The sequence below is a fragment of the Taudactylus pleione genome, unplaced genomic scaffold (assembly GCF_031769625.1).
Source record: "Taudactylus pleione unplaced genomic scaffold, aTauple2 ptg000078l, whole genome shotgun sequence".
NCBI lineage: Eukaryota > Metazoa > Chordata > Amphibia > Anura > Myobatrachidae > Taudactylus > Taudactylus pleione.
Genome location: NW_028284480.1, coordinates 2,558,773 through 2,586,459, shown reverse-complemented (window position 1 = coordinate 2,586,459; position 27,687 = coordinate 2,558,773). Strand labels below are relative to the sequence as shown.

Here is a 27,687-nt window from a genome sequence, read left to right as displayed (position 1 = left end):
GTTCTGGGGTACATATATATATATACACATACACACACACCTATGGTAAACGTTTACTCTGGTTATAGCATGGCTTTGCTTGGGTTAGTGTACCCCAAGTTCTGAACTTGAAGCCAGATATTGATGTATATATAGATCTGCACCATTGATTACATTTTCCAGAATAAAGCTGCGTATCCACCACATGATATTAATGAGCGTTTGCACGATTACGACATCATAATCGTGCAATCACTCATTATTCGTGCATAAATCGTGCATTATAATGTCAGAAACAGCCAGCAATGCGCGCTCCCGCTGGTCTTTTCCGACATCAATCATTGGCTGAACATGCCAGTCAATCTGCCGATAACGACAGATTGGCCATGTTCAAAGACGATGGAGGGTGCCTACAGTGAACGACCAGTCGTTCAGTGTAGGCACTGCATAAGCTGTGTGGGCGACGTCACGCACCATCAGGGGGGAAGGGGTTCGGTGGATGAGTCTGTTTGCAACATACTGGCCTTCAATCACAATTTTTGCATATTAAATTTTTTTGTTATCTGGCCACACCCCTCCAGCTGCTGACCACATTTAACTAAAGGATGGTCGCGACCCTTCAGCGGGCCCCTTCCATTACATTTCCCTGGTGGGCCCTTCATGCACTAGTCCGACACTGGCCTCATCCTGTCACTCAAACTAACGACCTGGCCAAGTTGAAGGAAAGAGCAATTTCTGATCGTAATAGCTAGTTTGCGCACGCGCACTGCGAATTTTATGCATGCGCAGTTTAGCGAACATCGGTGGCGTACGACCGTGTGGCCGCAATGACCGACTCTGAATGAGGTCCACTGTCTTTCTCATGGAATTATAACAGCTACTCGTGTAAGCAGTATACTCTATCAGAAAAGTGGGTATAGCAGTGTCAGCAATGTTCATGGATTAAGTATTGAATTTGAATAATGGATTTCATCCAGTGGCATATGTTACCTAGCCACCAGTAACCGCCCCTGTAAAATTCACCAACCACAGGGACTGCCTATCAGAGGCAGCAACTCCCTAATAATCATATGATAGACATGCAGTGTTGTTTCCCCCTGGGACTGCGATAGAGAGCTCTTCCCATGGGAAGCCACTCCCCTGCTATCATGGCAGTCCTACTTGGCTTCAAAGATCGCGTATGAGTATGAACACACGTGTCTGTGTGTGCACATGATGATTGCAACACCTGTAAAAATAACATACTTTTCCTTTTTATTTTGTGCTATGGAGTGGGATGGGCCCTCTGTCTATTCAGAACATGCCTGTGCTTAAGGATAACATGTAAGTGGAGAGAGAAATCCATTCAAAATCTGTGTGCCTCAGGCAGTAGCTGCATCTGTTCCGGTAATGATCTGCCAATAAGAGGAAACTGGGTGCTGTGTTCTTACCTTGCTTTCCAGAAGATCAACGTTCTGGCGCAGTCCATTTCTTGACTTTTCTGATTTCACAAATTTTGCTGTCAGAGCAATGATTTCTTCCTACAGAACACACCAAATAAGAGCACTTTATGTCAAGCTACTCGTACAATGGTCTAATGTGTGTGAATGGGGTTAACATTGTGTTTCAAATGGTCTGTTACTTACCTCTTTCGCCAGAAACTTGGCCTCATCTACATTGACAGTCAAAGAGGGACGGATCTGAGAAATTATTTTCCACCACAGCCAGTCTCTGATACAATAGTATTTCCTGATATTCTTTTGAATACATTTGAGGGCAACCATTTGAATCTAAACAGGGGAGACATAAATCATTAAGTGTGGATTATGCATGCAAAGATTAAGTATGGGATAATGCGGCCCATGAAATATCACAGATATTCGAAACCACTAGTTTCCTGTAACCATATAAACATTTTAGATAGGTCTCAGATATTTGAGGGGACTTTTAATATCTAATAACAATGTTAGTGCGAGCAGTGAGCCCCCAGCCTCGCATCTAACCTTGTGCCAGCAAGCAAATCCCTCCTTCGATAAAGATGGCACATACTGACAAAAGAGCATAGGCTCTGGCACAGTGGCACACTTTACTTTCACTGTATACCCTGCACCCATCGGAACTCAGGTTTTGGATTACATGCTAACAGGTTAAAATTACAACATTTTAGCTGTTTTTTTTTGTTTTGTTTTTAAATTACGGATCCAAAACCAAAACACGAAGATGAATCCAGATTCAAAACCGAAACTTACATTAGAACTTGCAGTTAATACAGCTATTATTTACAGATACGTAAATACATAATCATCACCTGTGTAATATACATACTTTAGCATCACGTTTGAATTGAGAGTCTCAGTACTGTACCCAATCCAGAAGCACGTTATTACAACTTTATTCAGCATTTTAATACTGTCTGATGCGTCACTAATATACTAATATTGCTTACCAGGAGGCAGCAGTAAACAATAACTTTATATATAATCACATATCAGTTGTGATATTGGCGTTGTGTTCCCCTTTCATTTCAATTACATACACAAATTGAGTTAACTGATTGATTTGTTAAACTACAGTACCTCTTTCACTTCAATTATTTTTGTTACTTCAAAATGAATAGTGTTAGGGGGGAAATGGGAGTGAGCCACTGTGTCTGTTGATAAGGGAAGATTCTGTCATTATGTGCAAATACAGATAACCTGAAAGTGTTTCCAGATGAAATATTTGCCGACGTTCTGTAGAAAGCGCAAGTAACATGATAGTAGATAATAAAAGGATGCGTGTGAAAATCAAATATTAGAACATATTCTTGCCTTTAGTTTCTTGTACTTTTGTCGACATAGAAGCCCTCTGCACGCTGCTTGAAAAAGGATCATGTTTTGAGAAATCATCTTCTCCCGCTGCTTCTCTAGCCTGGATAGCACACCAGATTTCATGAACACCTACAGTGAATAATACATGGTCAGCAGAGGCTTCGCAAACAGTCAATACAGCAACACACTGTGACAAAATGAGCTGCAGAAAATGACAGGTTTAACATGTAATGGAGCAGTACTGGGAAAAATACTTTGAAACAGTTGAATTTACAAAAAGACAAACGTAGAAATAACAAGAGAAATGAGGGAATATAACAAGTGAGATTACATTTACAGCATTGTGTTTAATTGCTTGTAATTATAAAACTATCTAAGTACCACCAGTAGGGTCTTTTGCTGAATTCAGTAGATGTATGTACATACAGAAGTATTTTTATTGAGCATTACTGAGAGTGTAGTTCCAAGTGCAGATGTTTGTACCTATGGTGGTTCATATTGTTGATGTGGCTACAGTCACACATAGAAACTGGCTCTACATGGGTGACATCACATCACCCGCCATAATTAATACTTTTTATGTACATGTGGCTGCTAAAACACCTGCTCTAACATTTCAGATATACATATCCCTTATTCAGCATGTAGTGTAATAGGTTATGGATTTCCCCAATTTCCCCAATAATGTAACTGTTGTGCTAATAAGACCTTATGGTGGCAGTGCACATTAGGGTCAGGTGTGCCCTGCAGAAAAGCAGTCAAATCATATTTAGAGCAACCGGTTTATATTGGTGAAGTAGTACATCAACTCACTCCATGAACAGCATGTATAATACAAAGCTGTTTACCAAAGCATACCGTATAGCTGTAAACAACAATGTAGATACAATGGTGAATATATTATATACTCTAACCATTGTATGTATGTAGAATATCATTATAAGCATGTATCTCAAGACAGTAAGACGCAAGTAGATGCTAATCACACAAAGGGGTGTCCACTCTCCTCTTCTGAAACCGGTTGTCTGATTAGCAGACACCCTGCATATCCGACCTTCCAGTCACACAGATTAGACTGCACGGAATACAACCTAACCCGTTCAGAACCACCCATAACCCTTTTCATGAGCATGAGTCAATTATACAGTTTGTATGAGGCTGATTTATATAGTGAATAGATCATTTTTAATTTCTTTTGTAAATGTTCATAAGTTCTAAAGTCAGAAGACAATTTCCACATTAAATGCTATAATTCATATATCTAGAAGTGATTTACTCTCACAGAAGTTTGTACATTCTGGTTTTCAGAAGAAGGGATCAGCCGAATATGACTACTTCTATTAAAAAATAGTCATGTTCTTGCTTTCTTCTCCTCTACCCACGGTGCACGTCATTTATAACGTAACATTTATTTAGGAGGGACAGTCCCTGTATGAGAAGACGCCATAGCCATTCAGGACCTTTTCCTCTAATTCCAGGATACTTGGGAGATATAGAAAGTATTATTAGGAGATGGGAAGGGTGTTGGGAGCAGCCCAGTGTTTTGGAAGTGCTAGAAATACCCATGATGACGTGGCTCTACCCTCTGTGTAACGTAGCCATGTTGTACCAGTTTCTCCATATAGAGGATTAAAGTTGGCAGGTTTGCATGCCCTAAATTACAATATAACAAAACAATAACACAACTAATTTTTACCATCATGGAAAATATAACATCTGACTTGAGTTTATGTAATATAGACACCACACTAGCCATCTGGCATTAGAATAAAAAAAATTAATTATCTCAGAAATTGCAGTCCCAAAAAAAGCACGGCTTCTCCTCCTGCTCGCGTATGTAACACATTTTAATAAAAACATCAACAGCTGCTAAGAAAAATGCTAAATAGACAAATTTGTCTTTTTTTATTCAATTTCCTCTCCCATTGCATTGACATAAATGTACCCAGCAACAATAGATTGAGAATTAGTAGAGATGGAGTAATGCCTCATTAAGAGTTTGATTGCCTCAATAATGACTGCATTAACTGCACAGCCCCGATGAGTTCTTCAAAGCTGCTGCAAAATCAATGTTCATACTAATGGTTTCCTTTCTCAGTCATCAGGCTACTTGTGCCAGTTCCCTTATTATACAGGCCTGGTAGGTAGCACAATACCGTAACAATGAAAAGCCAGGATCCAGAAGTAAAGCTCAAAGCGATTACACAGTAAGGTGCAATGGGCTTTAATAATGCAGGCATTTACTGTAAGTAGAATTTCAAAATGTGACAAAAAAAATACCCATTACTGAATGGACAAGAAGTTTGCGCACATTATGTTAATGTGTAGAAAACTAGACTTTTTTTGTTTGTTTTAAATGCAGTAAGTAGAAAACTCAATATAAATTTTCAAGCCAAAGATTACAGTATTTAAAATAGCACATCCCATCCTGAAACCCATTTGCCTTACACCCGGCCTGCCCTGTAGCCTTTTCCCAACTCCCACGTCTCTAGAAGGCAGTTACAGCAGACAGTTCATTTAATGATTAAAGACAGTCTGTGAAATTGTTGCATATACTGTATGTCACATTACTCTAATAGGAATGTGCAGAGGGGGGTTATAGGTGCCCAGAATGTCCACTCCTAGAGCAGACATAAGGATGGATTTAATAAAATGTATCATTGTTGTGACAATAAAAAAATAACTTTCACTGCAATTAATAAAGCAAATGTTGCCCAGTGATACTGCCCATAAAATGTAAGATTAATCTTACTGCTTCCTTAGGCCAGGCTCTAGAATAGTATGTGTGAGTTAGGTAACTGGCTTCAGCATGTGCCATAGTCCAGATTTATGCTCTTTGTTCCACTAATGTGAGGGGAAAAATAGTTTGCAAATATATTTAAAATACTAATATGTAATACCAATATTTAATAACAATAATGAAAACTCCTTTATTCAGATAATAGTGCATGTGTTTTCCCTTTCATTATTGACTAAAATATTAACAAAAGTGGCTGCAGTGTCAATTACAGCACAATAAAAACATCTACACTAACTAAAGTGTTTAGTTTTAATTTTATATAGTTTTTTTTGTTATTTTTAAAATAACGTATTAAAATATATATCCCCATATCAACTCCTGAGCTTGCTTTGTTCTTAAATTAATTGAAGATTAAATATTAGATATATTTATATATAGACTTTCCATGCCATAATGCTAACTCCACTGAAAGCACTCTTAAGCTGGGTACACACTAAACAACGTATGTACCCAGCGATGCGACCAGTGACCTCCCCGCCGACGGGCCGACATATCAGGCGACCAGTACACATTGGACCGCCCGATATGTCGGCCCCTGATGCATCCCGCTGCATGGGGTCATTAGCAGCATTATCTGATTGGACTGCATGTAGGGAAGATCAGAAGATGCGACTGATGACCCCACGAGAGCACGCATAGCATGATATGGTACATACACACTGGACGATTTTAACGATTTGTCGTTCCAATGCGTCGGAATCGGGCAAATCATTAAAGAAATCCCCTAGTGTGTAGGGGCCTTTAGGTTTAAACCTGCCAATAACTTGTTAAAATGTATCAATGTGACAGCAAGACAGTATATTGCCAGGACCTGGGTGAGTGAATATATTTAATGCCTAGCTATTTAAATCTTATTGAATAAATTGTATAGTATTCAACAGTAAATGGCAAAATGCGCAGAAAAATATTCTATAATAATAATAATGATAATAATAATTTGCAAAGATGAAAATATGTATTTTATAGATTAAATAAAATCTAAAAAGAAAATTATTAAGTAACAAAAACTAATAGTATCATAAGGACATTAGAAGATACTTAGTAATGGCTTGCTTTCAAAAATATACCTCAGAGACACTAGGTTATTTGTATGGATCCTCCCGTATAGAGGTAGAGAGGCAACAAGGTGGCTCGGTTTTTACTAATACATGGATGGAGATTAGGTGGTATCTATCACTAAGGGGCCTATTTATCATCAATTATTTTTTACAAAAGCATGTGAAAATTAAAATTTTCACATACTTTTGTAAAAAATAAGTGTCAGGGGTAATCATCAGGTTCCGAAAAATTTTATTTTTTCGGAACTTGATGATGTTATTGAACGCCACTGTCAGATGGCGTTCAGCCCCTGATAACCTTCATGGACTGCTGTTTACATGGCAGCCTGTGAAGACTTATATGGCTTATATATCTATTCAGATCCCTCCCTGCTGCGTCTGCACTGCAGATATGTGAGCCGGGTTCACCGACTGAACACAGCAGGTGAGCCGGTGAGGGAGAAGATGCGGCAGCTCCGGATCGGACTCCCACGGGGGGGAGAGCAGGGGTCCGGATCGGACCCCCATGCAGAGGGGAATGGTCGTTGGACAACCGCGGGGGGAAAGGGGGGGGGGGTTGGCAGCTTTAGAAGGATGGTGGGGGGGGGACAGACACCGACAGGGTTATGTTGGAGCTGGTCTCTCTTCCCAGCCTGTCTTCAAGATGCAGCCTGAAGACAGGCAGTGAAAAGTTTCTCACAAAAAACGGCTTCGTAAGCGATAGTTTAGGGCTGAATGCCTCCTAAACTGTGTTTGAACTTGCAGCGAGTTCAAACCATAATTATCACAAGTGATAAATTATGTTTTGATGAATAGGCCCTAACACTGGAAGATGCTGGAAGTCTCACAAATACACTGGGTAGGATCTCTTACTTATACAAGAGGTGCAGCCCCTTTTGTGCAGCCAGGTACATTCCATAAGAATATATGACTGCTCCATTTTTAATACAAATACAATTTTATCGCAGGTAATTTAGGAATTTTTTGTAGTTCCTTATTTTCAATTTTTTATTTTATTCTTTTCTCTTTTTATGTCATTGTTTTGTCCTGTATACCGGTATTAGGTTTTAATTTTTCATGCTACAATTTTGTACTATTATTACTTATTAATAAAATTAAATATTATTGAACAAATAATGCTGAAAGTTGTTACTTTATAATATATAGGTGATGTGTTGGAATTTTTCTTGCTTTTATACTATTCAATTCAAGCCCCTTTTTCACCAGAGACACTTTTGAATTCCAATTAATTTAATGTATTAACGAACGTTAACACATGAAATCCATGATAAATTCTCGGGCGTATGTATCAACATGATCACGGCAACTGTTAACATGCTGGTTATCGGGGATTACTTTTCGGGTATAATCAGACCCAAAAAAAATTCCCCATTAAGTGCAGCCTTCAGGCTGGCTTCGGGGCTAATTGAATAGCCCCTGGGGATCAATTAGCACGCGATGAGTTACCACAGCTAATTGAATTCCCCTCCTCAGGCCCCCATACATCTTCGATGGATTGCTGCGATCCTGCATTACTGCGATGCCAGGTCTCAGGATCAATTTACAGATTTGCCGATCACAATCAAAATATTATTATGATTTGCAAATCTGTGAAATTTAACGTGTATAATTTTGCTGATCCTCCAACGGATCACAGAACATCAATGGCCGTCGGTCGGCATTTCCAACCGGCGGATGAGTGTTTCTGATCCCATCACAGGATCGCGAGACCTGATGGCAGATGTATGGGTGATTTTAGTCTACAAATACTGTTACATTTTCACTCTATTTGTATTTAGATACATTACGATTAGGAGCAGCAATTAATTCACATGGTTGTTTATTAAAAATGATTCTATTATAATTGTGGTCTTTCTATATTTTCTCTGTTTTGTTTGAAGCTTCTTGGTTTGCCTATGCGGTGTCAGCCCCTGTTCCCATCAACCCTGTGATGCAGAGAGTGCCTATTTTTCATTTACAAATAAAATCATTTCACAGACCTCATTATTTGGGCTTCTGTCATGCAGGTATTTACAGAAATGTACAATCTTTAATTACAGGTTGAGTCTCCCATATTCAAATATTCCGAAATTAGGAATATTCCGAAATACTACTTTTTTTTTAGCATGACTGGGATAGTGACGCATTTGCTTTTTGATGGTACAATGTACACAAACTTTATTTAAGGCACAAAATGATAAAAAATATTGTATAAAATTACCTTCAGTCTTTGTGTATATGAAACATAAATTAATTTCATGTAACTATGTACACAAACATTGTTTGAGCCACAAACTTATTGAAAATATTGTATAAAATGACCTGCAGGCTGTGTGTATAAGGTGTATATAACACATAAATGCATTCTGTGTGTATATTTGGGTCCTATTCCCAAGATATCTCGTTATGGTATGCAAATATTCCAAAATACGGACTATTCTGATATCCAAAATACCCCTTGTCCCAAGCATTTTGGATATGGGAGACTCAACCTGTATAAGATATTGCTAAAGATTTATCTGTGTCCATTAAGAAATATTTGGAAACTTGCCTGAGTGCGTCCCATTACGATGCTCCTTTTTTCCAAGTCCAGCAACTGGAACAGTTCCTCTACTGCCTGCAAAAAGGAAACACATGAAATGTTAGTACAACAACTGCTTGTTCGGCAAAACATGGTGTAATCTGTATTGTATGATGTAATTATTACTTTTCTGTAATAAGCTACACAGGTACACAGATAAAAGCTTAGATCAGAGTCACAGTAACAGGCACATCTGGTTATACTGTGATGTAATTTTATTAACCTTGAATATCTTATCTATAAAACCTAGTTGCACATAGCTAAAGAAGACAGTGCACAAAAAGATGGGTCTGAAGCCCTTTAGCTTAATAGCATGTGAGAGAAATGTTACTATATTGTTTACAAGAGGCAACAATGTTTTGGTTCCTTGTATTTATAGTAAATAACCTTGTGTAGCCGGGGTGTTACCTCACTGCAGACTTCACTATTAACCTAATCTGACTAGCAGAGGGAGGCTGTTATATTTATCAATTCATACTCAGCACGTCAGAGAGCCAGTACCTAGTGCACCATGCCCCTTTATATGCCCCCTCTGTAGTGCTGCAACTTCATGTCTTCGTTTTCCTCTTACCAAGTGCTCCCCATAGTTGCCAATATATAATAAATTCCCTCCGGGGAATATACAGTAGTAGGCCAGGCACAGGTGGGAGATGCAGGTGGCATGGCTTGGTGAGAAAGTGAGTGGATATGGCATGCTAGCCTACACTCTTGGGAGAACTCTCCGATATTCAGAGTCTCCAGGACATTCCAGGAAAGTAGGCAAGCATCTTTCTCCCATCTCCTGCTCCTCTGTGTAAGGCAGATTGACATGCTCCCTGGCTATCCCTGACAATGAGAGCATTCAGTATGATGTGGGTTCCCCCTACTCTTGCCACCTGCACTTCAAGGTAAGAACCAATGAAGCGGATCCCATGACTGTGGCATTACAACCCCGCTAGAAAGAGTCCGGTGCTGGTTGTAGATAATATGGGGGACAGTAACTGATGACATCAAGGTACAAATACTGAAGGGGATCTATCCACTACCATGTTGAATGAGGGGTTCTGACTGCTTGATAAGGGGTGCATAATGAGGCCAGGGGTGCTGTTCTGGATGTGGGGTGCTGGATGAGCCCAGGGGTTCTGTGCTGGGAAAGGGGTACTGGATGAGGCCAGGGCTGCTGTGTTGAGAGGGGTGCTGTTCTGTGAGGCGGGCAGTGAAGAGATAGTATGTGGTGCTGTGAGGTGGGCAGCAACTGGATCAGTGTGTGTGCTGTATATATATGTGTGTGTGTGTTGGTGTGTGTACATGTAGCCATATATTTATCTATATATAGAGAGAGAGGGAGATGTAACAAATATGTCAATATGGAGGCAAATGAATCACAATTTTATGTCCTCTGCAAGACTCCTAAAGAAAGAAAGAAGAGAAAAAAAGAAAATGAAGGAACACCTAAGAGGTAAGTGAAAACAGAGTATCATGTATGAAGAGGTGGGGGAGAGTGTCTGCAGAGTGTAGTGTGGTGGGATTATCTGCTAGGGGGCACCAGCCAAAATCTTGCCTAGGGCATCAAATTGGTTAGGACCGGCTCTGCCTGTACTTCCACAACCAGGACTGGCTCACTGAGCCTGGCGCTGCTGGATGAAAATATGGGTAACCCTTCGTCTTTCCCCCCCATATTTCCACAATCTGGACCAGCTCAGAAAAGCAGGCTGTATTTTATTTTTACACTTTTTAGGTTTTTTAACATGGAAGCATGCATGGGTTTCACTGTTCTGTGCATGCATCTGTGTAACTCAGACCTGCTCAGGCTATACTCACTAGCCTGAAGCAGATTTGTGAGTTTTAGGTCAGTAATAGAGTGCGAGTTAAAAACTCACACCCTATTACATTGGCCGAGTTGTATCTTCACAAAGGCAAAACATCTAGATGCGAGTTTTGCCATTGCGAGTTGTGGGAATGTGAGAAACATGTGACTTTGCATGTTCTCGCCCTATATTACATAAGGGTGATTTCTAAAAATGTGTGAGTATAGCTCTGTACTCACACATTTTTAAAAGTTGGACCTATTACATTTAGCCCAATATGTGATTTCCCTAGAAGTCAACTGTATTGTAGTTGTATACAAAACCAATCTCTGACCCTTGTATTAATTGCAATAGATACTGCATACTCACTCGGGCACGCAGGGGGGGTTTCCGAGTACCCAGAAACACCCCCCCCCGACCAACCAAATTCTTTTTTCAGGGTGGCCACACTGAGCGGAGAATGCTCTTGGGCAGACACGGCCACTGGAGCAATTTCTATTTGCCGGGTGCCTGCTGCTATGTATACCAGCGGTGCACCCGGCTGTCCTGGCTGCTGTGAGGGTTTTGTATAGATCCCCTTCTGTTGATACATCTACGGAAGGGGATCTATCCATGACCCTGCTTTGAGCCTTTGAGCTCCGCCTCCTCCGGCTCCCGCATGGTGCGCTGGCTCTATGGAGAGACGACATGTCTTCTCTCCAGTGACAACTGCCACAGCGCATACAAGGGAGGGATCGAGGAGCTGGTCGGCGCAGTGCGGCGAGGGAGGGCGGCACGACACTGAGAGGCTAACTGCAGAATCATGTCAGGTCAGTTTCTTTGTTTTTAGTGTTGGCTGGGTAGGTGGTGTGTGTGTGATGTACAGTATGTGTGATATATGTATGTGTTGCTCTGTGTGTGATGTGTGTGTGAGTGTGATGAATGTGTGTGACATTGATGTCCCAGGGAAGAAGGGGAGTGGGGGGAGGGTGTTTGTAATGTGTGTGTGTGTGTGTGTGTGTGTGTGTGTGTGTGTGTGTGTGTGTGTGTGACATAGGAGTGCCGGGGGGGGGGGGGGCTGTTTGGTGCCACCATGATTATATACAATAAAGCTATATCTACACAGACATTGCTGGTGCCAGTGTGGTCCATTGACCAGGTGGGTGCTGTGCATCTAAAGTCCCAGGAGGGGAGGAGGAGGGGAATATAGTAACATGAAATACTAACAGCTCTGGAGTCTTTTTTTTTTCCTTTGTAACTAAACTCTATAACTATTCCTATTCCATTTTCCTTTTTATTTGTTCAATGTGAATATTTAATTGGTATAAATGACAAGGGAACATGTATGTATGCTGTGTGTGTGTTTGTAAGTATGTTGTGTGTGTATGTATACTGTGTGTATGTCTCACACACACGACCACAACAATCTCTCTCTATATAAAATAATCTCTCTCTCTCTCTCTCTCTCTCTCTCTAAAATATGGAAACTCCCCCTTAAAAATCCTGCGTTTGCCCCTGATACTGTACTGTATATACAAAGAGTGTTAAAGAAAATGTTTATATAATACTTTAATACTAGATAATAAGAAATGTGACATATTTTTCAAAGTTATACTTTATTTTCATATATCTTATCTGGATTTTGCTATCTTGTATACTGTCTTCCTAAAAACATGTGAGAACAATATTGACTTAGCAAAATCAATCTTAACATGTGCATATGAACAGCACTGCTCAGAATGGTATGCGTAAATACAATGTTTAATATACAGACCGCACTTTAGGCGGGATGCGATGCATTCCGCTACCCTTTGCATGCATGCCGGCGTTGGTAACGCTGGTATGCATGAAGGAAAGCGCAAAGGACCGCTCTCTGTAAGAGCGCCCCTTTGCGAATGAGGGACTTCCAGGTCTATGACACAGAAGCCTGCCTGCTTTTTGCGCATGTGCAGAAGGACACGCGCGCCGAAGGGGTAACTGGGTCTCTCCCACAGCACTCTACCGATAGAAGCCCATAGCTTCTATAGGGTAACACTGTCAGGAGACAACGTTACCCACCACATCCAGCTTCAAACCCGCAGCCCAGCGTGCTTTACACTGACTGCGGTGCCGTTTTAAATTTTCACTTGCAACCCGATGGGAAGCAGTGGCTTACAAAAGCAGCTGCTGCATATATAAAGCCCAATATATCAGATTAGGCAGCGGGATATATTGGGTTTGCTGCAGTAGTGATATAGTGGACTAATGGGGTTTATTCACTTTAACTAAGCTGGAGCTAGTTAGGGGCACGTCTGCTTGTTAGGATGGGGCATGGAGTAAAACATGGCAGGAAGCACATATCAGAGGTCACACCTCCTGGAATAACTGTTCTGGGTCCTAGTGCCTGAAGGCTACGGTAACAGAGGCAAGGACTCCTCTATCACACCACACACGCATGTTATTCCTTGAGGACAGAGTCAGATTAAGGCCCTAGGTACAGTTGACCATGGCTGTCCAGCATTGCCCACTTCCCGAGTGAAGTGGGTGGTCCAGGTAGCCGACGAGATTAGCGCTGAATCGCATCATCATGACACTGCCCCTTGCTTCACATTGCCGGTTATTGTGGCATTGCATAGCAGGTGCATGCCATAATGACACAATGACACTATAACACCCTCCACTCCGTCCGCTTTTGAAGCATCATTCCCCCCGCTTTGCCTTCCTGGCTGCCCCCTCCCGGAGGGCGTAGTGTGTATGTTACAACTACTTACTAATGATTCTCTCAGTCTGCAGATCTGCAAATACTTGGTAACAAACTCCATGAAGAGTAGAAAGTCTCCTGGACACAGCTCCTTGCTGTCTACCCCCAACCACTTTCTAAAGAAAGGGGACATTCCAGCCAGCTGGATAACGTGATATGAGGGAACAATGCAAGTTTTGAACCATACACCCTGCACATTCTGCCTCCTCTGAACCACCCACCTGGCTATAGCATCTGTGACTTTATGCTAATGCCTCTGCAAAGCCAGCCTTGTGTCCGATATGCAAGTACTGAGACGCCCACTGTCAGCATGTTTAGATGCCCTAACACGGCTTGCTGAAGATTCTCAGTTTTGGTATAGCCTCCAAAGTGAGCGATGATGCATCTTTGTGCACAACCACTTCCAGCAGCACGCCCACACCTCTCCTATAACACTCCCATAAAATTCATATCTGAATCAGTACTGCGCTAACAAGGACACGCAGTAGAAAAACATTGCTGTGCTGCATCTGACATCGACAGTGCCAACGACTCACGACCATGTTTTCAGATTCATTTTACGTCTGCCGTGTGTATGCAGTGTGACAGACAATTTGGGCCGTATATACAGAAAACGGTATGTGACATCTTTTTGTTAAGGTTAATTTATGAACTGCACAATTGCACCTATTTGGTCACTAAGTACATTTCAGGATGTACATAGAGTTCCTGGTCCTTAAAGCTGCCCGCAGAAAACAAATCTGCGTCTATAGAAAAACTGTTACCCTATCTTCCTAACACAGACAATGAGTCAAAAATATGTGTATTTACCCCTTAGAAACAGGGGGTAAATTACAGGTAAATTTACTAACGTGAGAGTTTTTAGAAGTGGAGATGTTGCCCATAGCAACCAATCAGATTCTAGCTATTGTCTACTAGAAGGTGTTAGATACATGTTAGGTAGAATGTGATTGGTTGCTATGGGCAACAGCTCCACTTCTAAAAACTCTCACTTTAGTAAATTTACCCTCAGGTGTCTGCAAAAATAAATGACATTACAAAAACACTGACCTTTTTCACTAAGCAACATGCCTTGAATTCAGAACTGCTATTTACCTTATGCATCATTCTTTCCTATTAACCTTCCCAGTGTCTCTGTAGTCTTCCAGAAAAGATTAACTGCTAACCAGGCACTCATGCTATATAACTGTTAAATCACATTGGGGCTTGGCTGCAGAGACAAGACATCTGAATAAGACATCTCCAGAGCTCAATAAGTGTAAAATGAACCTGCTTCGTTTAACCTGTAGAAGGATAAGATATAGGGCATTTTTTCCATAAAACCAATTTTTTCTAACATAATGATGAAGTTTAGAGCTGTAAATCATACATTAATGATGATCACCGTCTCCTATGGCACCATCACTTTCATTTTTCAGATACAATTTTAGCCATCATCTTGAAGTGCTGCTAAAACAATTACGTTCAGTACATTAAAAATCCCAAGAAGAGACATTTTCATTACTTGATGTATCTAGAGTGTAGTTAGAGATATTAGAAGAGGCAATATTACTGAAGACATATGCAGAAACTGCCTTCAATAATAATATATATTTCAATATTGATGTCAAGCAGCAGGAATTGCTGCTCTGTTCCAACAGCGATATTCCTCTGACAGAACACTAAATCCCTTCTCCCGTATTTATACTCCTCAGATCTACAGAAACCTGCATGTTAAATCTCTCATTTCATGCCATGACTGCTTTCCCCTATATTCTACACCTAAATTATTCATCTGCTCTGTTTCTCAACGGGTGTTTGCTGATAAATTTCAAAATTTTCAATGAAAAGTAACAAAAATTAACAGGCATACAGGATTCACGGATAAAGATAATTGCTCATAAGAATGCATGCCGTAAAATACCAATATTATAAGATTAATGATACAGAATTTGCAGATTTCTTTTTACTTCTTTATGTCTGCTGAGTAAATATTGTAATCAGCAGTATATTATAGAAATAATCTTAGGCTAATATAATTTTATCGTAAAGAAAAAGAAATCACAGCACCTGCTAATCATATTTTGTTCTAGTGGGGCTGTATATTTACTTTAAAATATACAAATATGGTTACTATTATAATATGACTATAAATTATGTAGTGAGCAGTGATTGTACTAAGGGCCTGATTCACTACGGAATGCAACTGCAAATGCAATAGCGATTACGTACGAAGTTCAACTGTGATAGTATTCTAATCCATTGCGATTCCTATGCCGTCGCAGCACAACATAAGGACGCCCATTTTACCTTACACACATCCATAATGTTTAGCAAGACTGCAAAACCATTGGTACAATCGAGTACAATCGCAGCCTCATGCATACTTGCACCAGCTCTGACCTTACTCAGGATTTGCTTACTTCATCGCACACTATCAGGCCTCAGGCTGCGTATTGCATCGCAGTGAATAATTTATGCACGCCCCTGCAACGGCGATCAAATGCACTGGCACGCCTGTGTTTTGCCGGCCACCCCTCCGTCACTACCCACAAACGGCACTTACTGTCAATCACTCTGCGATAGGTCTGCGTAGATGCTTCAATTGCAGTCCCGATCACAGTGGCCAGTTTGCGCACGCCGCTGCGATGCATGCGCAGAACAGAACAATCGGCCGTTTGCGTGTGTATTAGCAACTGCAATCCTTGCTAAATCAGGCCCTAAGTTCATAATTATGTGGGTCCTGGGGACCCATAATTTAAAATGCTGTTTCTGGGTCACATCGTAATTTATGGTTATGGTTACATGTTCCTTAAGTGCCAGTCAGACCTCCCACATGCCCATCAGATCCCCCACATGCCCCTTAAGTAGCAATCAGACCCCCCTTTATACATTTTAAGTGCCAATCAGACCTCCCCTGCGGCCAGGAACCTCCCCCAGTCACCTGCTGCAGAAAAGATATACATCATCACGGTCCATGGAGTACCACCCCCTGTATGGGAGCCTTGATGGGAAAAATTTAATAAGAATTGCCAGCAGGCACGTCTGTGAAATATGCACCCCTTTCCACACTGCTAGGGGGCAGATAGAAGGCAGGTGATCATAGCTACAGTGTGATAGGGGAGCCTAGTACATCTATATAGTACAGTCTACACTGTATCAGCCTCTAGACTGTACTATCTGACCAGATGGAGGGTGTCCTGTTGGACCTGGCCTTTTCTTTTTGTGTCCTCTGCTGTCAGATTTAAGTAAAAGATGCACATAGTCAGTACTAGTTGTACCATAGTAATGTACATCGTTATAACCAGTGAGCAGTGACATCATTATATCAGTAGCTTTGTTTCAACCAGAGGCATTTCAGCATTAGAAGGGTCCATGTGCACTCTCCATATAGTATGTTCCAGAGTCTACTGAGCATGCGCATATTTGGTGCCGGAGCCATTTTCCTGCCAATTTCTTTACTAGAGCTGGAGAGTAACAAATTGTCTAACCTTGATCTACACAATCAGTATTCACATGGAATTAGACTATATGCTTATAGCCATATTGTTTTGTATGTTCACAGAAATCCAAGTTCTAATAAAATCTTAATCCCACACCTTCCATTATAATACATTATACAGTATCCAGGATGCAAAATTACCCTTATCCTGCTTTTACTACTTCATTACTTTCCAAATTAATTCTTTTAAGCCAATATCCCAGGTATAATGAATCATGTTGGTAGGCAGAGAAGTGTATATTGCTAAATGCTGTATAGAAAGAGAGTACTGCCGATCAGTGACGTGTGGTGAGGTCAATGGCTAGAGAGGTACACATGGAGATGGGTGCCTGTCTCACCCCTACTCACTGTAACTCTCCCCTCACTACACTAAGCTTCAGTGTCCACTGATTCTCCCACCTGCATCACTGTGTCTTCTCTTGTTGCTGCTGACTGGGCTCCGATCTCTAAACATTGCAGTGCACTTCCTGGTCACATGACACATCCAAGGTGTCCATCATTGCTCAATGCACGCCTCTATTAACTCTCTTTCTGTGTATCTTACTGCCCATGGTGTGGTTCTGTCCCCAGCTCTGCAAGCAGCATGTTTATAAGTTATAAATATCTTCTTTGCATTATTCTAATAATTTTTATATCAAATCTCAGAAGTATGACAGGGGAGGCTCTGCCTCCCGAATGCCTACCCTGACTGCACGTCCCTGCTGCCCATGAAGCATATTTAAAGGACTACTAAATTTAGTTTAGGTTGGTTTACATTAAAATGCTTCAATAGAGATTCAGATAATATATCTGAAAGTTTAATACAATCTATGAGAATAAAGTCATTAGAGATAATAGTTTTGATTAGAAGCAATCCAGGTGTGGTTATGCACATCAGATATCTAATGATTTCTACTGAAAGGTTCTATTTGATGCTTAAGATAGTAGATGGCAGAGGACGGTAACTTGATGAAAGATAGATATAATGTTTCAATACAATATCAAACATTTTAATGCTCACCTTCATGAAGCAATGTCTATATAATGGCTTGTGTTTGTTCCAGGATGCCTTTTTGTATTGACTCAACTTCTATTAAAATATATATGTATGTTTCCATGCTGAAAAATAGTTTATTAATCCTTTATTATGTTGCAGAACTTGTTTTTATTATACCTTTCTCTGATCCACAGGTTCATACGTAGACATATACTTCTTCATAACCTGTGATGCCAGGATTTGAAAGCGAAGTCTGAACTCTGTGAGCCCCATGCGGTCAGTATAACCTGAATGTGAACAATACAATAAAAAATAATTATGGGCTGATTTTCTGTTTATTTCTTCCTGTGCTTCTGAGTATAGATGTCAACACAATTTTGTATATAAAATTTATTTTAGTTTTCTACAATTTCAATCTGTAAACTGTGCATAAAAAGACAAAGACTCAAGAGACATATGTTGACAAAATAGATGGGTCATCTACATGACATCATCTCTACAATACATAGTACTGCTAGTAGCTGGACATACGCTGTAGGCTTACATATGGCAAATGTGGGATGAGTCATATAGTATTGATTAAAAATACCTTCTCAAAATAATGCCTAGACTTTAGTGATCTCTGCTTGATCTATATATAATTTCCTGTTAATAGTGGGCCTGATTCAGACCCGGTCGCAAGCGATGAGCACTCGCAACCGGGTCGATGGTGGCTCAGTGCGCACGTGCGAGCCCCGGAGCGAGCACAAAAAACACTCACTCCGGGACTCACTACAAAAGGGGAGGATGTTGATCAACAGCTCGCCCCATTTTGTAGGCGTGGCCGGGGGTGGCTTCACAAACGGAGGCGTTCCCATGCGAACGCCTGCCGTTTGTGGGCGGCCCCACTGACATCACCAGTGATTTCAGTGGGAGAGCTTCCAGCTCTATTAGAGCCAGAAGCTCTCTGGGGCTTGCAGCCATAAGACCCTACCACAAGGGTCTTGTCGCAAGCCCGATGGTCGCGATGGTCTTGACCATCGCGACCATCATCATGGCCCATCGCTATAACTGTGGGTGGTCACCCACAGCTATACGAGCAGCCAGGAGGCCGCTCCTACAAAAACCAGCGCCCGCCCTGATTCAGAGCGAGCGAGCGCTTTTTGCGAGCGCCTCTGAATCAGGCCCATAGTTCATTCTAAGTCAGCTCATGCAGGAAAATAATCCATATAATTGCATAAATGACCAGCATATACTGTAGGCGGTTTTGGTGAAACTAGTTACCAGCACATACTGTAAGACTCTGAGATTCGCTGTCAAATGCATTTCAGTTTTACTTTTTTAAATAAATGGATATAACAGTTTCACTGCAAAGTTTCTAGAAGCTATTTGTTGACATAATTAATTAAGTCATCATGTTATTCATCCTAATGTGCCAGTAAGATTATTAGTCATATGCAGCAACCACATCTTCAGTCCATGTCATTATCTCAGAAAATCATTAGGACATTAGCAATATATTTTCTCACTGAGAACGCAGATATTTCTAAACAGCTTGTCAGAAGTGTGATACATCTCATACTAATGTAAGAAAAATATTATCAATCATCAATTAGTACTATGTACCTGCATCCACCAAAGCCCAATTTCACAATATGACAAATACAGTAACATTGTTGTTCTTAGTTGTCTGTAGGTATTACATAATTAAATATAACTATATGGCACTTTGATATGATAAAGCCGTTTTCTACCATGAAAGGTAAATGTTTACCATGCACTGTGACTTATCGTCTGTATGTTCTTTCAGGAGTTTACATTGTTATAAGACAGGTTTCACTTTCAGAAACCTTTATGGAATCATTATATATGTACTGGTTGACATCAAGCCGGCAAAGAACAGTATTTAAAGCTGACAGTTTGCATTCTGTGGCGTAGGGTATGATGTGGGCCGGTGACACTTGTATACACTCCATTATATAATATTGTGCCTGATTCAGAGTTGTACACTAATGCTGCCGGCGCCTCTGCTGCGTCTGTGTACGCAGATGCTCTGCAAAAATTGGGAAATGTCTCAGACACAGATGAATGTATTGAGACGTCCACCTGCGGCTTTACAAATCCAAGCATCTGTGTGCAAAGATGTAGCATCGGTAACAGATCCTTCGATTATCAGTCTTATATGGTTACAGAGATGGACGCTAATGCGATCGCACCTTCGATTTCGTACACAATTTAGCTTCGATAATATGCTAAAAGTTACAAAGCTTACCCAAGCATAAGGATGCCCACCGATGCCTTTTCATGTGGTTATGATATCGCATACCTGCGTAAGTATCGGTAACATCAACACACCAGTCGCAGACTCGGCAGCTCTCCTGCCACGTAAGAGCTAATATATGCATGCCCATGTAACAGCGTTTAAACGGACAGACACTCCTGCATTTTATTGACCACCCCCCATCACCATCCCCAAAGGCTAACAACCTGTCACTCACTTAGCAATGGATTCCTCTGTGCATCCGTAATCACAATGCAATCGCTGCGCACGCGCAGTGCGGCTTATAAGCATGCGTGATACCAAGCAATCGCCCGATCTAATCAACATCTCTGAATCAGGCCCATAAACTTACACAACAAATAAGACCCCACATCCATCCAAATCTTCAGTCAGAGCTAAAATGTATCCCCTGGGGCATGTGACACAAAAAAGCACCTGCTCTGTGATTTTGCACTTTTTGATGAAAATGATGTGCGTGCAGGTGTTGATACTGCAGAGTTATGTAGGCACACGCCAGCGGATGGCTCAACAGCCCAGTTACTTAACCAGTGGTGTTGATTTATTGATAGATATTAGCAGGGCCGGAATAACAATGGGGCGGATGGAGCTTCAGCTCCAGGCCACCCATGAAAATAGGCCCATAGGGATAGGATGCATTGCAGTGCAGTGTTGACAGGAAATATATTTATTTCCTGTAAATACCATCACAACAGCCCAGCTCATTCATCCCCTGAAGTATTGTCCTTCCTTTCACTTTCCTTAGGCCTAGCTCCAACCGAACAGCTGAAACGGCGCTGACCGCGGGGCCATCAGAAGCCCCTCCCCCTCCCTTCTGAAGTCCCGCCCGTCCGGTCTGAAGCCCCGCCCACAATCTGATCATCTATGTCTGGTCCTGTTAAGCTCTCCCCCTGGATCATCACCCACAGCTGTCCCTGTGTCATCCAAACTCCGCCTCCTGGGTTATGCTCTGAAGCCCCCCGACCTGGCCAACGCAGTACGCACATTCACCAATTAATCATCCTGCTCTTAGCTACTGAGTTTGCTGCTGGGCACTGAAATCATAAGACGAGCCAGTGCTGTGAGTGCAGAGACTGAACAGCCTAGGAAAAGAGCTGTCATTGGTTGTGAGGAGAAACCAGCATGCATGACCAGAGGACTTTCCCACAGGTAGGTGCGTGTCAGTCATGTCTGGTCCCAGTGTGTATACAGTAAATACATATGTATATACTGTGTGTGTGTATGTATGTAGATATATATATATATATATATATATATACACACATACACTGTATATATATATATATATATATATATATTTTATTTTTTTCAATGTCAGCACGAAAACATCACTATATCCCATGGCACCATATTTATACCTATGAAGAAGTAGTAAAAAAATATTTAAAAGAAAGTATTAAAAAATAGAGCACCAAAGTTTCGTTCCAGCATAGAATGCATAGCAGAAGTAAGGTTTTATTCCTCCGATTTTTTAGTGTAAAGTCTGCAAATAGCAAACATAGCAGCATGCTAACATGTCAATATATGCATAATACCATTAGTTACTAAAGGTCACTATAGATCAAACAACAAGCCACAATAGACAAAATTTACACAAATGGCTGCACCTGCGCAGACCCTTGCATTCCATCTTGTAATACAAGGCTGGGCTTGCTCACTCACAGTGAAATGCACATCGGGCATGCGCACATCTGTAGTATCTAATGGTGTTATGCATACATTCATATGTTAACACACTGCCATATTTAATAGCTTATTTGCAGACTTTATACGAATAAAACAAAGCTTGTGATGTCACTTCTGGTATGTGTTTCACGATAGAACGCAATTTGTTTGGTTCTATATTTTACTACATCTTCATGGGTATATAAATAAGGGACACGGGGAGAGAGTGCTGTAATCTCTGCCTGATATGCTGTGTATTTGTTGTCATACTGCACCTACAGAACCTTGACAAAGGTTCTTGAAGGACAGAAACGTCGACGACCAGAGATGGTATGGATTGGGTCTAATAAATGCTGATATACTGATTTATTTCAGGTCTGGTTAGGGCTTTCCATCCTCATTTTGAAACTATTGCTATATGTATGGGTTATCTTTGAATACACCTTGGAGGTAGCCCCAGCGTTTGTCCCAGAACTGAGATGGGAGTGCAGAACTTTTGGAAAGATAAATACTGTAGATAGGATAAACAATATTTAGATGGATGGATAGATAGACTAGGCTACACATCATGAGTGGTGTAGTCACTCAAAACGAAGTCTGCTCAATATGCCCCTTTTACCCGTCACTCTGGGGGCATGACCAACACTCCGGCAGCTGGAGGGCTGCTCCTTGTCACTGATTGCCTGGGGTCTGCCTCCCCGCAGAGTGCTGTGACTCACTCAGCAGCGCAGCTAATAGTGCAGGCAGTAAGGTTGTAAGGGGTACCACGTACCGGCTGCTTATTTCTTAATTGTGCGCCATACCACCTTACTTGCACCACTAAATGCTGTGACAAATATTAGAATTGCATATAGTACATGTGCTGGAGTGTTGGTCATGCAGAATGGATGCGGGAAATTATAAGCAAGAGCCAGTTTTCTTGTGTATGGGATCACAAGTGCAGGACATGACACACCCACAAACTGGTTGCGGCACTCCTGTGTTATTTGTCTCCACTCCGTTACTTCCCCCAAACACTCCCCAACTGTTAATCACAATGTGAGTAAAAAGTCACATCACTAATCACACCCCCTGCAGTGGCACACAATAGGCCCTTCATATACTTCAGCTCCAGGCCCATGTGGACATTAATCTGGCACTGGATATTAGGTACAGCAGTACTCATTGGTGATGGAGCGGAGCTTGAGTGGAGAGGGGTTCCATACAGATCACCAGCCGATGAGTGTAAGCTGCTTGCGGGTAGCGGTGCCGAATGCCATATATGTAGGTTTAACCAGGTCTCTCATATGAGCTAAGCTGTAGATTTCTGTTTCCCACCTTGTCACTCTTACACAGTAAAGACAAGATGGCTCCTGCACAGGAATACATACGATTTACCGGTGGTCGGGATGTCGACGGTCATAATCCCAACAGGGGCTGGTAAGTAGCCTAACCTCCTCCTCTCCCCCCCTAACCCTAACCCTCCCTCGGTGGCGCCTAACCCTTACCTCTCCCCCCGATGGTGCCTAACTCTAACCCGCATACTTACCATCCGGGTGCCGGCGGTTGGGATGCCGACGTTGGTATCTTGATTTCTTCGGGATGGCGGCGTGGGCATTCTGATCGGCATTGGGATTCCGGCAACGGTATACTGACGTCCGGCATCCTGACCGCACATGCTCAGAAGTGATTACAGGTGTCATCTTGGGACAGGGCATGAAGCCTCCCTGGAGAACAGGAAGACTGTCTAGTCTGCTCAGTAGTGCACTCCTCATGCAACACTTTTGTGGTACATAAATTACCTGTATTGTCTGAAGAGCTTTGAGTTTTGAAAAACATATATTTTTTTTTTCTTTACAGAATATGGTATTATTTTACCTTAATTTGAAATATAATTTATTTCTACTGCTCATGTTGTTTAAAACACATATATAAACACTAGGGCTGAAAGAGATATGGTTCTCAGCTTGTTTTCTGGCCCACAACAGATAGGAGATTATGGTCTGTTAATATAAAATCAGATAGCTATTTGATGTGTACTTCTATAGGGAAAAAAGTAATAAAACCTAAGAATAATCAGTATTTTAATTATTATATAGTGCCCTGCTACTTGGCATTTAGCGGGGAAAATAGAGCTCCCTGGGCTATTCCTAGTCTGAGTCATCCGCTGGTGTGTGCATATATATCTATGAACATCTGCACACCAATCATTTCCAACACTGTGGCTCCCACCGGTAACTATCGGAATGCATGCACAGTGTGACTTGGGTGCACAGGCAGACTGAAAATATTGTCTGCTTCCATGCAGCATCGACATTACATGCACCTCTGAATCATAATATATACAGTTTTCAGCACTTCACTTAAACTTACATTACATTTTCTCTGAAGGTTTAAGAAAATATCGGGCCTCGGTACTAAGGAGGAGCATTGGCATGGGACTTGCTTACACACATTGCTTATAAACATCACTGGTTGGGGTGTGGTTACATCAATTTGGGGGCATCTTGACCTACCCGGCATGCCCAGGACCCCAGATACCTGGGTACTTTGTACCTTCCTCACCCCCCCTCTCGGCACCCCTGGCAGTGCAGAGTAAAGTCACCTCTCTAAACTTCTCAACTTTTATCAAGCCTAGGCAAATAGCTACTGTACCTAATGTTATGGCCATCCCTATATATACAGATGCTCACTTAAATATAGAAGATTTATATGGCAACTCCTGGGCAGCATGGTGTATTGTACATGCTACATATGGACAAAATATTATATTAGGCATTTTTATTTTTCTTGAATAGAAGCAATTACAAATTTGAAAACAAAAAACAAAGGCATAAAACAAGCGATTTGGAGCACAATGTATACTATTGAATTTATTTAGTACAACTGTAGTACTTTGTCTATATACTGTGTATATAGACCAAGTAAACAGCGGCACTCACGGGACTCTCAATAACGACTAGTAAACACGGCTTCAGACCCCGTTTACACTGCAACTTGACCCGGGTTATTCCCGGGTTTGCCCCGTTCACACTGAACCCGGGTAATCCCTGCTTTTCTCTATAGAAGTCATTAAAAATGGTCTGTTTTAAGGTCTGACAAAGATGGTCACAAAAGGAAACAAAAGAGAGGGGTGGGGACTGATTACAGCATTACTACAGGTTGCTGTTCTGGCTGTGGCAGGCTGTGTGTCAGCCTGCATTTGTGGCTGCTGGTCAGGCTGTGGTGCAGGCTGCAGTTCTGGCTATGGCAGGCTGTGTGCCAGCCTGCTTTTGTGGCTGCTGGTCAGGCTGCTGTGGTGCAGGAGGTTAGGCAAGCCCCAGAAGCTCCAATCAGCATCATTCAGAGCTAGCCGGGTCAAATAAGCAGGGTAGCACCCGTTCACACTGCCGCATGAAACGGGAACAACCCGTGTTCAACCCTGCTCTCAACCCGAGTAAGATTCCCGGGTAAATCAACCCGGGAAATTTTTTTGGGAGCCGTTCACACAGAGCATCGACCCGGGTCGACCCGGCAATAACCCGGGTTATTCGGGTGGTGTAAAAGGGGCATAAGTTTAGAGACGGACTGCTATATCGCCTGAGGTAAAGGACGATGGCAACTGTATTAATTCTTGTTTGAGCAGCTGGACGTTTAGAATAGGAACTCTGTGATGGATTACTTCCTTCCCGAAAGACACACTGCACTATATATACTAATTTAACCCCTCAGTGTCTGATCAACACATGAGGGAGTTATTGAGATTTAGGAAGGCATATGGGTCACCACTACAATACTGCCAACTACATCATTTTTGCTCCTATGCTATAGACTTACTAACTGCTTAGCTGCCAGACCTATATTCTTTGACTGCTAATTGTGGCTGAAACAGCACATAGCAGACGTTGCCGCTACTAACCCTGGTTTACATACTATACTTTTTTAGTTTTTATCTTATGTATTGATTTTTATTGAGTGTTTTTGAAATATTAAGGGTTTTGTATCTATTCTCATTTATGTGTTAACATTAGTTTGGTATTTATTATATATATTTGCCACAAATTAAGGATGTGCAGGCTCGGATTAGTTCGGTTTTGCACGCCAGGTTTGGATTTTTTCCCTCCAAAAAACGGGACTCAGAAAGAGGCAAAACGTCATCTTTCATGGACAAACATCATCATTAGATGACGTTTTGCCTCTTTCTGAGTCACGTTTTTTCGAGGGAAAAAATCTGAACCTGGCGTGCAAAACCGAACTAATCCGAGCCTGCACATCCCTACCACAAATATGAATTAATACTTTTTAGTATTCTAAGTTGTTATATGAATTAAAAGGTTTTTATTATGAACAAGATATGTTTTTCTGATTAATCAATTTGTTCAGTTAAAGTCAGCGCTCAACTGTTTCTAATCTTTTGTAGTTTATAACATATCATAAGAGGGTCAGCTCCTCCAAGTAGTAGCGAGTGACATTAATTTAGGTATAATCATCAAATAAATTCCCCAGCGTCCTAAAGGTACCCCTTCTCTCCTTTTAAGTATGCTTCAAGTATTCATAGTAACTTACAGTAAAGGGTAAGTAAGTAACCGTATGTTATTCTGTTGTACACAAATCTTCCTAATGAACAATGAAATTATGAAATCAGAATTCATCAGATATAAGCAATGATATAAGATATAAGCAATGACATTAGAAATAACTAATTTTACAGATCTGATTATCAGGAGTTTATACATAGATCAAAATCCCTTGTGTGTTATAAAGATATATTTGCAAAGGAGAAAAGTGTCCGCAAAGACATTGAATCTATTTTAATGTTATTATTTTGACAATTATCCATTCCAAACCATACAATATTAATAAATTTTGAGGGACAAAATAAGCCCGGCTATGCCCGTATTCAATTAGAGGCGATAAGCCGTAATCTGCAAAAAAGTTTTGCGTAAGGTGTTTTTTTTCGCCTCTAATTGAATACGGGCCTATATTTGAGGTGGAGGTGCACCCAGGAATAGAGTCAATCATTACATAGAAAAAGAAGAAAAAAGTATTCCCGTACCAATTTCGGATAGCTCCACAGAGTACAATAAACTAATATATAATACACATGGGACGATCCACTACTATAAATATTACATTTTTGAGTGGATGTGTCAATTTTGAGCTACTGTAGAACCATACAGATTACCTATTGGGATATCTTACCACAAAATACAGAGCCATCATAGATTGACCAATTTAGATAGGCTCCTTATTATAATTATAATTATGAGTGGTTACCATTGACTCAAGTAGTGCAATTTCCCCAATATGTTAATATATGAACAATAAATCTGTAAATAATACACACTGGGATTAACATTACACGATAATTCAAATTATTAGGTCATACAATTTAATAAGAACACCATACAAGTTAATAGTGTATTTTTAATCACTTTATTTCACAATATGACACAATAGATTCACTAATCACAATACTTCGCTGGCTTTATAAATACTAATAAAAGTTACATTTTACTTTACCTTGTCTATCTGGACCTTTGCATCATTAGATAAAATTCAGCTACTTTTAATTAGGGATGAGCCGAGTGCCCCTTATGGGAATACTTTTTTCTTCTTTTTCTATGTAGTGTTATA

The 27,687-nt window shown here is 41.1% G+C and overlaps 1 protein-coding gene across 1 annotated transcript in view; it reads right to left on the bottom strand.

The window, feature by feature from the left end:
* The window catches only part of MYO18B (myosin XVIIIB), a 586,172-nt gene that overhangs the window by 291,752 nt on the left and 266,733 nt on the right, over positions 1-27,687 (bottom strand). Inside the window, exons 22-26 of the mRNA XM_088467895.1 lie at positions 18,327-18,436; positions 9,157-9,222; positions 2,769-2,897; positions 1,605-1,748; positions 1,410-1,499 (exon numbers count right to left, since the gene is read on the bottom strand). Of these exons, the coding sequence (XP_088324021.1) occupies positions 1,410-1,499; positions 1,605-1,748; positions 2,769-2,897; positions 9,157-9,222; positions 18,327-18,436 (539 nt within the window). The remainder of the gene's footprint in view (positions 1-1,409; positions 1,500-1,604; positions 1,749-2,768; positions 2,898-9,156; positions 9,223-18,326; positions 18,437-27,687) is intronic.